The 13657-nt window shown below is 39.0% G+C and overlaps 2 protein-coding genes across 3 annotated transcripts; one reads left to right on the forward strand and one right to left on the reverse strand.

Moving 5' to 3' along the window:
- Positions 1 to 2818: 2818 nt before the first annotated feature.
- LOC134303156 (GTPase IMAP family member 9-like) lies at positions 2819 to 3562 on the forward strand. The gene has a single exon (XM_062988472.1). It carries the CDS (start codon positions 2819 to 2821, stop codon positions 3560 to 3562), a length of 744 nt encoding a protein of 247 aa, XP_062844542.1.
- Positions 3563 to 7961: 4399 nt separating this feature from the next.
- LOC134300089 (uncharacterized) lies at positions 7962 to 10810 on the reverse strand. Of its 2 annotated transcripts, none has more exons than XR_010007303.1 (4): positions 10655 to 10810; positions 9254 to 9448; positions 9092 to 9165; positions 7962 to 8929 (listed from the first exon to the last, which is right to left on the reverse strand). XR_010007303.1 is itself a non-coding variant. In XM_062984744.1 (4 exons), exons 1-4 carry the CDS (start codon positions 10764 to 10766, stop codon positions 8518 to 8520), a joined length of 732 nt encoding a protein of 243 aa, XP_062840814.1. In that variant the 5' UTR covers positions 10767 to 10810; the 3' UTR covers positions 7962 to 8517. The 2 variants fall into 2 exon arrangements, 1 of the variants encoding a protein (XP_062840814.1); XM_062984744.1 differs by having other exon boundaries at positions 9254 to 9387.
- Between the last annotated feature and the right edge of the window lie 2847 nt (positions 10811 to 13657).

Consider the following 13657-nt stretch of genomic DNA (forward strand, 5'->3'; position numbering starts at 1 on the left):
ACGGGCAACAATCGACTGAAAGAGTAATCTGAAATACCTGGAAGCTTCTCTGTAATAAGTAAAACAGTGGTGCTGGGAGTAAAGTGCATTCTGGGAGTCTTAATTGTGATAAACTTTATGGTGAAGTCAGTGATAATCAGCGTGTTGTGTCGGGCCGAGGTTTAAACCAGGACCTGCTGGGTTCCAGGCTCATTGTGTCTCTGATTTCAGTACCAGATCCTGCAGGTCTCCTGAGCTCAGTCAGATCTTTGTTCACACACCGAGCTCTGATTTAGCCACAATGTTGTTATCCTGTTAGATATGATGGTGATCTGTACTTACACTGTCCACAACTCACTAATGCACTTTATCCCAGACTGGACTGAATAATGAACAATGTTGTTATGCTGTTAGATATGATGGTGATCTGCACTTCCACTGTCCACAACTCACTAATGCACTTTATCCCAGACTGGACTGAATAATGAAAAATTTAAAATCTAATTATTTTAATGTAACCTCCAGGCCACCTAATATAAACTTTTATCATTTATAAGTGATCATTTATTCTCTTCAGTTTCATTCTCGATCGTCCCTCTAACCCCTCGTTTTAAACCCAGAGCAGCTTTACATCATGGAAAGTCCGACCATAGATCAGTGATCAGTAGGCGGTGTCACAGATCAAACCTCTTTGTGCTCCTGGTGATCATGTTTATGTGCCACACCCCTCTCACCATTTACAATGATTGGTCAATAAAGCTAATGATCCACAGCTGCTCCTTGTTGCAGGTAATGCTCAGGGCATTTAAGGGAGCAGCTACAGATCCTATGGTGGAGGCTATTCTGAATTTGTCATGATTTTGACCTTGATGTGGATAGTCATGGTGTTTGATTGAATGCTTTTGCTCCTTGGTTAGAAGTCTTGTTTTCAGGGGAAACTGAGAACAAAGACTGTGAGGGGAAACACTGAGCAGCTCCAGTTTCATGAGGAAAAGAGGAAATTCTAACAAAAGCTTCTCCACCAGAAGAGCAGAACTACACCAGATCAACTAAGACAAGAAACCATTTATTTATTTATTATCTTCTTCTTCTTCTGTAAGAGAGAGAAACCTGAAGTGAGAGAAGAGAGAAGGAAGGTGAAAGTGAAATCTCTCAGTCCTCTACCCACAATCCCCTCTGCTTGTGTTTGTTCAGCGTGAGACAAAGACCCAGCAAGTTCTGACTGCTGTTTGCTCCTCTTTATAGACCTGTGCACAGGTGTTGTGCTTTACACCTTATTGACGATTCACTGTTGAACCCTAGTGGCCGGAGTCTTACTAGTTTCAAACACACACACATCTGGAATTCCAGTGACCTGAATCAGGATCTGATTGCTGCAGTATTAGTACTTTTATGTATCATTTCTATATTAATACTGTGTGTGAGTGGAGATATAGTGTTAGGAATGATGCTATACCAATATCCTGTACACAAGTATAAAGAACATCTGTACTGCATGCTTAAATCACATCTGTATTGATCTCTGTGTATTACAGCTGTTTAATCTATATATCAGTATTTAGATTTAATTCTGTTATTATGTTAGTGATATTAAGAGTTCACTTTTACAATCAGATCAGTTTCCTTTGTGAGGCAACTTAGAATGTTTTTGTTTAAATTAAGCTTTTAGCTTCACCTACTGACCACAAGGGGGTAACTTATCAGTCTTATCAGCAGGTTTAGAGATCTTCCAGGGTTCATGCAGCTCACTCAGAAGGGTTAAACAGGTTACACAATTCTTAGTTCAGTCCACCGTTCCTGTTTTTGCAAGTTTGGACTCGACTTGAATTTTTTGTTTCAGATCTTTGTTCACACACCGAGCTCTGATTTACCCACAATGCTGTTATCCTGTTAGATATGATGGTGATCTGCACTTACACTGTCCACAACTCACTAATGCACTTTATCCTAGACTGGACTGAATAATGAATAATTAAAAATCTAATTTATTCAGTGTAACATCTTAGCTTAGCTCATGTGTTAGTTGTCTGTTGTTTAAAATAAATGTTAGAAACATCTGTGTGTGTGTGTGTGTGTGTGTGTGTGTGTGTGTGTGTGTGTGTGTGTGTGTGTGTGTGTGTGTGTCAGTGTGTGTGTGTGTGTGTGTGTGTGTGTCTCCGCCCCTCTCTCGTCATGTATAGCAGTAGTTACAGTAGGTGGAGTTCAGGCTGCTTTCAGAAGGAGAAACAGAAAGCTCAACTTGAGGAATAGAATTGAAACACGTTTCCTAGTTAGTGTTTTTTTTTTTTTATATTGTTCTCTTTAAGCTGCATGACTGTTGCTGTGATAACAAACTGAAGCTAAGTGCTAACAGCATAACAACCAACCAAACAGCAGGTCAGTGCTAACATACTCAAATTTATTTTAACTCTATTTATCAATAAAGTGTTAAGAGATGTTAAAAACTTAAACAGCAGCATGAAGTTACATTCCTGAGTCTATAAACTCTGTTTTACTGTTTTAGTGCTGAGTGAAAATGTTCTGATTCATTATTGTACTTTAGGTTCATGTAGAACAATAAACTAATAAATTCTGGTAAAATGAAACACAGTTTATTAAATTATATCTATTTTTATAATTTTTATAATATAACATTTTACAGTAGAGCACATGTGTGTGTCTTAATTCATTATGAGGAAACATTTAAGTGGAAATTTGTCTCCAAAATTATATAATAATATTAATAATAATAATAATAATAATAATAATATATTACATTGCGTGTGTGTGTTATTAGTGTGTAACTGGTTTTCTGTGGTACTAAGCTCCAGTAAAAGATCCAGAGATCAGATCTGCTGTAATGGATCAGGAACGGAGGATCATGCTGCTGGGGAGGACTGGTGCTGGGAAGAGCTCAACAGGAAACACCATCCTGGGAAGAAATGCGTTCAGATCAGAACAATCTTTATCTTCTGTAACAGAACACAGTGAACGTGCTGAAGCTGAGATAGAAGGAAACCGTGTACGTGTGGTTGATACACCAGGATTTATTGACACAGCACTGCCACCAGATCAGTTAGTGATGGAGTTTGCCAGAACTGTTTATCTCTCACAACCAGGAGTTCATGCTTTCATTCTGGTTTTTAAATATAAACCATTTACAGAATATGAAGAGGAAATTATTAAGAGGTTACAGGAGGTTTATGGTGAGCAGGTTACAGATCACATGATCATTCTGTTTACTCATGCAGAGGGTGTCAGAGAGGAAGAAATAGTTAGAAGGACAAATAAACATCTCAGAAGAGTTTTAAATCTGTGTGGAGGAAGATTTCACATCTTTAATAATGCAGAACCACATAACAGACAGCAGGTGGCTGAACTTCTGCAGACGATAAACAGGATGGTGCAGTGGAATGAAGGAAGGTTCTACACTAATGAGATGTATAAGGGAGCGCAGGGCTTAAACTGGGAGGAATTCAGGCAGAAAAACAAGAAATTATTTTCATTTAAAGCTCGTGTTATAGCTGTAGCTGTGATGATGCTAGTAGCAGCAGTTATTATGGTGGTGGTGATGTTAGTGATAGTGGGAGTATTTAGGCGGTAACTGCGATTTAGGAAGGAAGTGGTTTGTGGTGCTTCACTGGAAGCTGCAGGAGGTGAAAGTCTGATTAAAACAAGAAGCTGCACAATAAAATGATTCAATATTACAAACAAATAATTTTGTACTGTTGGTTTACTTATTAATTACTTATTATTCTTTCTATTGTAACTTTCATTGTAATAGTTAATAATTCTCTACAATTTCAACCAGTCAATTACTTTTGTTTCTTAATTTTGTTTTTTTTATCACATTCTGTTATAAATCATGTTCTACTGTTTATATACGTACATTTACTGTGTTCTGTTTTTTTACTCTGGTTCTGTTTAATGAGATAAATGTGTGTTAAATATTACTTTCTATTAAACTGACTCCACAGTTCTGAACTTTGATCATCTTCTGAGGTTTTTATAGTAAAAAAAAAAGTGAAATGTATTTTGTGTGATGTGACATTTTCTTGCATAAAGTGTAGAACAAACTCACCCAGCTCTCTGTTAAAACCAACCAGTTCTTAGCACGGCTTCAGGATTAGAAAACCACAATGCAACAGTACATACCTGACCTGTACATGGGATACACACAGCTTTTTGTTAACTCCCACATTTCAAACAAACTTCACTATATAAAAGATGAACATAATTAATAGAAGTCATAAATAGCTCGGAGTGTTCTGGGAAAATAACTTAACAAACAACACATTACTGAACTTGGCAGGGCTTTGTCCTGCTGTAAAAAAAACCCCAGCAAGGTGTAACTGAAAAACGTGTTAAAACATGAAGTTATAGAACTAAAGAATTGTTCTGACACACAGGAGAAAATCGGAGAGGTTTGGGTTAAAATGATTGTAAGAGATACATCTATCATAACAAAAGGTTCAGTCGTTTATGAGCAAGGGTAGTTGATGGACAGCGACGGTGGCCCATCACGATTGTGCGTGACGTGACCAGGTAGATCTGGCCGTACAGCGAACTGGTGAGCAGTACACGGGGAAGGTTGCTAGTTGGTGACTCAAACAGTGGAGACGGAGCTTGTCGTGGAAGCGACACGGAGCCACGAGTGATAAACCGTCGAGACGCATCGACAGATGAGCGTGGAGGAGCTGCACCGGGGGCTGCTGTTGAGTTGCATTCCACCCAGGGTTTGGAATACTCGCACTGGTGCTGGGGCTGGTGGTTACCACTCCCGGGCAGGGTGTGAGTACTATGTTCTTATTACATAAAGGTGGGTGGAAATGCCCAATTATTGAACTCACGGAATAGCAGCGAAGACGTATAACTGCAGGTCCGTGTATTGGCCAGAGTACTGCGGTCCGTTCTTTTTGTCTTCCTCCTAGTTGGCGTTTCTGTGAAGCACGTGGAGGAGGATCAGTGCTCAAGAGAGACCCTGAGCCACGTCGTGTTATTGTACTGCTTCGTGGGGACACAGACCACGCCGTGCAGAGAGAAGTTCGCTTCCCGATTTTCCTTCTTACTGAATAGTTAAGAGTCGTTGGGATCAGATTTTTAGGCTTCTCCCTGGACTAGATAATTAAGTACAACCTAGAACCCACTGAGACTATTTTACTTGTTTTTGTTTGTTTTCCATTTTGCTTGGTTGTGTTAAGTATTTGTATTTCCTACTTATACTTCTTTCACTATTTATTGTTGACTGGGCGCGGGTTACATTAACCATCAATACAAATGTTTTATTTATAGGTCGTGTTTTATGGGCTTGATTCCATCTGATTGTTGTGAAGGGGTTTTGTTTTGTGTGACGAAAGTTGTACGAAAGTTACCCTAGCCTGACCTTAGTAGGTTGTGGCTGAAGTTATTCTAGCATTTTAAAGTATTTAGTACTTTGAGAGGAGTAATTTGATATTGGTCCTTTATGTGAACTTTTTATGGTCAATAAAACTTATTTTAATTTAGTAGATTGTGGTGATCTACCTTGATTACTCACACCCAAGATCGAAAAGAACCTGTGGCTTTAAAACATTTTGTGTTCGCTTAGACTTAAATTAAAAACACCCTACAAATGTTAAAACTTGAGTTCCTAGAGCTCGTTAAACCCCTAGGTGGCGTTGTTGGCAACATTAAAGTAAGAATCGATATAGTTCAAATATGGATAATTTATTATCATTGGTCTATTTCAGAGCTACAGATTACATTTACTAACATTTATTACATTTATTTATTAAAGTCTAGCTGAGGTTCAGGTGAAGTTTTATTCTGTTAAATCTTACAAACCACCGACTGCCTGCTAACGTGTTGGACTCCTTGCACTCAAGGCTGTGACGTATTTCCGTTTTCAAATAGTCCGGCTTGATCGTTTCCGGTTGTATTGTTTACATTCATCGGCATGCGCAAAACCTTCGTGAGATTAAAATGAGTGTCCGGTGTAAAGTTTTGAAATCTGAACATTTCCAAAAACAGCTTAAGAAATATTCAGAGCACTGTTGTGTTTCTCTTTGCTCGGCGTCAGCGAAGTTTAATGGAAGTTTAAGTTTTCATAGCTTCTCAGCTCAGAGTGACCTCAGGAGGCAGTGGCTAATAAACATCTGTCAGGACCACTTCACTATTTCACCTCATACGAAGGTCTGTAGCAGACATTTCTTACCAGACCACTCGGTTGAACCAAAAAATTCCAGATAATCGGAGAAGATTGACGAAGGGTGCAGTACCATTGCTTTTTGAATGGAACGGCTACAGCACTCCGGCTCCACGGCTAAGTGTGTGGGAGAGGAGATAAAGACCGGCTGACCCAACCCCCCTGGAAGATCCATCAACTGATCCTACAATGGATCATGATTATTGTTCTGCTCCTGAGCCATCATCGCTAGACATGTCTTGCGATGAAAATGAAGATCTGTCCCGTGAAGTGGAGGAGCTGAGAAATCAACTGCATGAATTACATGTCCAGCTAACATTTGGGCTGCAACGTTTCGCCGGCTCCGACGAGGACATCCGATTTTACACCAGGTAACGTGCCAACAGATTCCCAAGCTATGACCACTTAATGGCGTTTTGGTGGCTGATTGAGCCATCCATTCACAAAATGGTTCGGGTCTCAAGAACCAAAGCTGCAGCTACAAAGAACGAAGAGGTGACCCATTCACGAATGTCAGGGGTAGGATAATTTTTATGAACTAAATCACAGGTCATCAGTTCCAGGCTTAGGGGTCAGTGGAGTCAGTGCCCAGCACAACTACTGATTTCCTTGCTGTAACACATCTACTTGAAGTAGGTCATATTTTTATTTCAATGCTTGAAGTTGTGTATCTGAGCAGGGAAATCAGCAGCTGTTATAGACACTACCACCCCACCCCACCTGATGACTCCTGCTATACAGGTTATGTTATGTTAATATTTGGAATAAATGACCAGATGTTGTAAATGTTGTCTTATTTACAATGCCTGACTTTATAGTTGTGGTGTCTGACACTAGAGGTCAGTGCAGTCTGAGATTGCTTGAGCCTTAAAAGTATTAGAATGCTTTAGTGAGGTTGTTTGTACATGTCATAATTGTACATTTTTTACATTTTACGTCATTACCTTCACAGAGGCAGGTGCTGCAGCCAGTTGATGAATTTTTCCTTTTCCTTGTGCACCTCTCTGTTGGGCTTAAGGAGAGAGACTTGGGACACCGTTTTTACATCCATCCTTCCACAGTGAGCCGAATTATTTCCACATGGACAAACTTTCTCTACACGCTTCTTGGATCTGTGTGCATTTGGTTGTCACCAGAGGAAGTGAAAAACAACCTCCCTTCAGAGTTCCAAGACTTTCCTGATACTCAGGTAATCTTGGACTGCACTGAGCCCAGGTGTCAGACACCATCATCACCACTCCTACAAAGTGAGATGTACTCCACATACAAGTCTCACTGCACCATGAAGGGCCTGGTTGGCATAGCCCCACATGGTGCAGTGACATTTGTCTCCTCACTTTATGCTGGGTCAGTGAGTGACAAAGAGATATTCAAACAGTCAGGATTGGCCAAGTTGCTCACAGAAGAAATGGCAGTGATGGTTGACAAGGGCTTCCTAATTACTGATTGTGTTAAGTGCAAAGTCTACTGCCCACCATTTCTGTCAAAGCAAAATCAGATGCCTGCATACCAGGTTAATGAGAGTACATGTAGAACGTGTAATTAGGAGAATTAAACAAAACAAGTTCTTTGATGGAGTAATTTCCCTTTCCCAAACAGTAAACATTAGCCAGTTAGTTACAGTGGCATGCCTGTTGTCAAACTACCAAAACAAAGCACTAGTTAAGGCATGGGTTAAATAAAGCGGTAGTTCCATGCCCTCTGTAGTTTATACTGTTGTATTTCTCAACACTTTAAATTCAGCTCCTGATTTAATTAAGCAAACATGTAAATAATTTGCATTACACACAAGTTCTTTACATAAAAACACAATGCACTGTTTCACAAAAACACAAACACTCTTTTATTAAGTAAACATATGATTTAATTTTGTTTGTTTGTCTTATTAGGGTTTTAACGTCATGTTTTTACACTTTGGTTACATTCATGACAGGAACGGTAGTTACTCATTACACAAGATTCATCAGTCCACAAGGTTATATTGAAAAGTTACAGACAATTTTATATCTCCAGTTCACCTCACTTGCATGTCTTTGGACTGTGGGAGGAAACCGGAGAGAACATGCAAACTCCACACAGAAAGGACCCGGACCGCCCCACCTAGGGATCGAACCCAGGACCTTCTTGCTGTGAGGCGACAGTGCTACCCACTCAGCCACCGAGCCGCTCTATAATTTAACAAGTATACAGAATATTCAATATTTACATTTTCTCATTTCTGTCCACAAATGATGTATTTATTAAACTGTAAAAGAGCACATTTTAGACACACCAGGTTCTGTAAATATTTTGTATACTCTTTGTACATTAAAACATTAAGTCTAAACAAATTCTGTTTCCATTATTCATTAATTTTTATTATTTATTATTATTATTTATCCATTATTTGTTACTCTAGGCTTGCGGAGCAGATGCCACTCAGTCCAAGAACTCTGCTCCCGAGCTGACAACTCAATTTTGTGAGCCATATCAAAAAGCTCCTGTTCAGTGCACACAAAAGCACAGGTGGGTGCATCAAGGTGGTGGTCTTTCAGAGGCAGAAGTGGGGTTGATGGAACATCAGGATGCAGCGTGGTGTGTCGTGATGGTAAAACAGGCTGCTGATATGACAGAACACTGCCCTCCTGCACCATACCAAACGCACACTGCACAGCTGGCTTGTTGAGTTCCATGCCCATGGTGGTCACCAGTGGTTTGTCTTCAAGGCTGAATTTTTCATAAGCCTCTGCCACTCCAAACATGCATGAATTCGGTAAAGGGCCCACCATGCCCCTGTAGAGTCCACTCCTACAAATTGAAGTACAGACAATACCCCAAACTATAAGCATTCAGGTTAATAATAAATTAAAGTTAATTATAACTATTTATACATTTCAGGTGTGGTAGAGCAGGTAAATTGTACAACTGCAGGTCTAATGAGCAGATTTGTAAAGTAATGAATCACCTTACCTAACTCCGCCTTGAGACGTTCGATTTGGCACAGGTTTCGTGATCATGTTGTTGATTGGTCCTGGCTTTACACCCTAATAACAGAGACAAAAGTTGCTGTAATGTATTTCAGGCAGTGCATTAAATTAGAATGCTTATCAAGTGTGATTATTATAAACTTACAATTGTCCGAGGTTTGTGCCAGCGCTGTTCAGTTTCAGTACAGCTGTGCACAGGAGGAACTACTGGCACACTGAGCTGAGAGAAATGTGCAGTCTGAAAAAGCAAAGCCACTATGTGGTTGCATAGGGCCGTGCCTGCAACACATGAACAGCACGTGAGTGTCAGCACAACAGGAGATGAATCACGTAGCCTGGTCTGTAAGGGGATAAGCAGAATGAGTAATGACTTTGTTTAATTCATGGGTTCCTATACCAGTCCTGGGGATCCCATATCACTTTTTTATTGTTTTGCCTTATCTAGAACCTGATTGAACTAATTAACAAATGAAGTTCCTCATGGGTGAGGCTGAGTAAAGTGTTTTAAAATGGAGAGAGAAAAAAATGTGTATGGCATAAGCACCCCAAGAATGGAACCTGGAACCTCTTGCTTATTTTATGGCAACAGGTTTTGGATATAGAACATAGAACATCAAAGAACAGTGAAGACTGATTTGAACATCTGAACTTCAGAGCAAAAAGAGATCCCAACCCAGTCATTAAACCCTATGTGTTGCATATTTTTCCACCAGATTTTTCCTTCAGATTCAGCTCATTACCTAAGTAAAGGCTGGTCATGTGGGGGAAACACAAAAAATTGCTAAGTATGGCGTTCATAAGACTGACTTTAGGAATCCTGGATTGCCAATATGTTCATTGCTAGAGCAGTGTCTCTTAATGCTACTTCTGGTAACTCTAGATCAGGTATATTGAATACTTGGTATGTTGAATCATGGAATATTTAAAACTGTATGGAGTGGTCAGGAACATGACTGAGAAACACTGCCATAGAGGGTCAAACTCAGCTCCTGGATGCCAACAGCTTTTTCCCATTTTAGAACGAGACAGTTATATAAGAAGTGAACATTAAATGAAGTTAATGCTAAACTCTGCAGTGCTGTGGACACAGGAGTGAAGTCTGAAACCCCTGGTTTAGCCCTACTCTTCCTCCCTACTCGTAAACTGTGCACTGACTCGTTCTTCTTCATGGATCTGTAGCACAAGGCCCTCACACTGACCTCCCCTGACAGCCTGTCCCTATTCGACACTAAATAAAAATAACATACAAATTAATTGTAGTTTGTACATTAGATAGCTAGATACCTCGTCGTTAGTAAACAAATTAGCAACGTTTTCATGCTGGTAAGCTGTGTTATTAATATTGACTATTATAGCAAAACAGGATGAAAAAAGACATAAAACATAATAATTTGAATGGAAAACATGCCTAGAAGTAAATATCATGAACAACAGCCAAGTCGCAGTTTCAGCATAAGACTTTCACTTGTCAACAGGACAAACTAACCCCTAGCTTCTTTCCGTACATCGTGTGCTAACCTAAAATATAAGTTAAGCATTTCCTTACCTTCGTAGTTGTGTATGTATGATGAGGCGTACAATTTACAGCCTTTCTCCAGCTTGCTAGAGGGGGCTTTACTGGTCTCCTTACATATCCGATGAGTGTCGTTAACGTTCATTTTTGGAAGCTCTTGCAAACAGACTGAAAAACACCGCCATTGCGAATGTAGTGGAAAACCGGAAACGCCGGAGCAGCACTAAAGAAAATGCGGAAGTAGTTGTGCAAAGAGCCCATTACATCTTCCTCCTCTGTAAACCTCCCAAACTCTACAACCAGAATGAAGCATGAACTCCTGGTTCTGACAGAATCACACTTCTGCACAACTGCAGCGCTAACTCATCTCGTGTTGTGTTAAAGAATCCTGGTGTATCAACCACACGTACACGGTTTCCTCCTATCACCCATCATTCCTGTTGCACTCTTCCCAGCTCCAGTCCTCCCCAGCAGCACGATCCTCCGTTCCTCCTGGTCTATTTCAGCAGATCTGATCTCTGGATCTCTTACTGGAGCTGTTAGTACCAGACCAGTAACAACAGCCTGTAGTATCAGACTAATACAGGTAACGGTTTTTAGGAAAGAAACAATAGATGTATTTAGTGGTAAAAAGCACCAGCGCATTCACACTCAAACCAAATTAGTGCTCACCTTGTGGGAAGCATTTTAATGTACACAGTAGTCTTATAACCCACCAGCGCATTTACACTGGACAGAAACCGTTTTACTGCTCAGTGTGGACAAAGTTTTAATCAACAGAGTAATCTTAAAAAAACACCAGCGCATTCACACTGGAGTGAAACTCAGAATCCAGGACTGACAGATCAAAACCCCCTTCTCAATCCAGTTACTTTCCAGACCTTTCACGTTCCAAAAACCTCTCGTGTGGATCTTTTGTGGTGTCACGTGGGAACTCGCATGCAGTTGGTCTGTGCGTCTCCACATCCACTAAACCGTAAATAATACAGAAGCTGCACCGGTTAAAACAGAAGCGCTCCGTCAGGTTTTAAATCATAACTTTCTGTTTTGGCTGTAGGTCCGGGTCCGTATGGGACAGCTTCTGGGTCCGGACCGCGGTCCGCCTGTTAGTGACCTCTGCTCTATGAGAAATATCTTAATCTCAAATAATTAGAACTTAACTGACAAGGGAGCAGCAACAAAATAGTTTTACATATACAAATAACTAAGTACATAAAAAATGTAGTAAATGCTCAACATATTCACTCAGTAATTCACTTTAAACTCAAGTTTAACTTTAAACAACCTTTACTGTACATACTGAACTGCTAATAAAGCACAAAACTGTAAAATAACAGAATACATTTTGTGTTATCGTAATGTTAAGGTCGCAGATGGTTATTTAAACATGATTGGCTTTCCTAAAATCACCAAAGTCAGGTATAAACGTGGTAAATAAAACATTAACACAGCATTATAGATTATTCAACTGTAATCAGTCCAGTACAGCTCATTTGAGCACTTTGCATATTTGTATATAGCTTCACATAATAACGGCATTACATACACTTAAAACTTGAAACTTTTTGAAGAATTAAAATGAAACCACACGCTACTAAGCGCTAGAAGAAATAAATATGACGTCAGATTAGTGCCAAAAGTCGAGAGCACTTTTTATTTGTGCGTGAGCAGGATTTTCAGGTAAGATTAATAATTATTTTCTTTTAGACTATTTTTTAATAAATAAAAAAGTGTGAAAGAGAATGTAAAGTTAACTTTGTGTCATTATGTGAATATAAACTAAAGTGGTACCCCTAACTTGATAAAATAGCTTTTGTGTATTGTACATGTTAATTAATAAAGTAAAGCCTTTATACAGTAAAGTTCATGTGCTCACGTGTTTAACGCCACAGCACAAAAATGGACTATTTTAGTAAATCAAAGTGGGTAGATCTGGAAGCTATAGCCACCTAAATGATATGATGAACTATCTCTAACACGATAGTGAACATTATGTTCACTTTCCCAACCAAGACTAGAATATCAAACATGACACATTAAATAATTTAACCGCAACTCTTTAAAATAAAATGTTTTACAATTGAATGTTTTGCTGTTTTTTTATTATTACAGCAATTTAATAGTTTTTGATACCTTACAGTATGTCAGGCTTTTGCTTTATTTACTATTATATAAAGTGTGAACATTGCATATTTACCATGCATAATGTAATGTTTTAAATGTAGGTTTCTGAATCATTTGCAGTGTTCAAGAAAAAGCCACATACAATGACAGCTTTCCCTGGTGCATCTATTGTAGCTGAGATTCCCCCACCAGAATCCAGCAAGGAAGCAAGTAGTGTTAGAACACCAAGCAGTAAGGTAAAAACATATCTGCAATATCAACAATATCATAGCACCAACCAGTCTGCATTTAATATGGTGCACTTATTGTGTATTGATATTGTTAACACTAATGTTTTTATTTAGGCTTTATGTTCAGTGTGTCAAAAATATTTTCTATTGGATTGTATAGAAATTCATGCCAGCTAGTGTGGAGAAAGGTAACAATGTATTTGATATTATCTTCATTTTTATTACTCCTATAATTAAATTATAAGGACAATACTATCATATTAGCACACCGTTATAATTATTGAGTTAATGCATTAAATATGGCCCTTAATTCCAATTCCGCTTCGTTCACCTGCTATAATAACACCAGCTTGTGTGTGTTTAAGCTGTTGTAAAAATATGATAGACTACACTTCTGTAAATACATTTGCAGAGTGGTATGTACATGTATATAACAAGAAACATTGTAATCTATACAAAGGTCAATGCTTATTTTGCTTTTTGGTGTTTCTTTCTGAACAGGCTAATGCAGACTTTACCAGCTATGGTTAAGACAGCTGGTTCACCCTCTCTTTGTCCAAGAACATTCTTTCAATGGCTCACAGGACGAGAACACATCAGACCAGTTCGTCTGTGGATATTTGTGCCCATTCAATAAATAAGTAAAACAAACTGTGTACTGTTATTTATTTATATATAATAT

The sequence above is a fragment of the Trichomycterus rosablanca genome, chromosome 2 (genome assembly GCF_030014385.1).
Source record: "Trichomycterus rosablanca isolate fTriRos1 chromosome 2, fTriRos1.hap1, whole genome shotgun sequence".
Lineage (NCBI taxonomy): Eukaryota > Metazoa > Chordata > Actinopteri > Siluriformes > Trichomycteridae > Trichomycterus > Trichomycterus rosablanca.

Bases quoted from the DNA above. Each gene is read 5' to 3' on its own strand.
- LOC134300089 (XM_062984744.1), bottom strand. From the start codon at position 10,766: ATGAACGTTAACGACACTCATCGGATATGTAAGGAGACCAGTAAAGCC. The intron at 9,388-10,654 runs GTAAGGAAATGC...CATGTGTTGCAG, and splicing joins ATACATACACAACTACGAAG to GCACGGCCCTATGCAACCAC. The intron at 8,930-9,091 runs GTAAGGTGATTC...TTCAATTTGTAG, and splicing joins ACGTCTCAAGGCGGAGTTAG to GAGTGGACTCTACAGGGGCA.
- LOC134303156 (XM_062988472.1), top strand. From the start codon at position 2,819: ATGGATCAGGAACGGAGGATCATGCTGCTGGGGAGGACTGGTGCTGGG.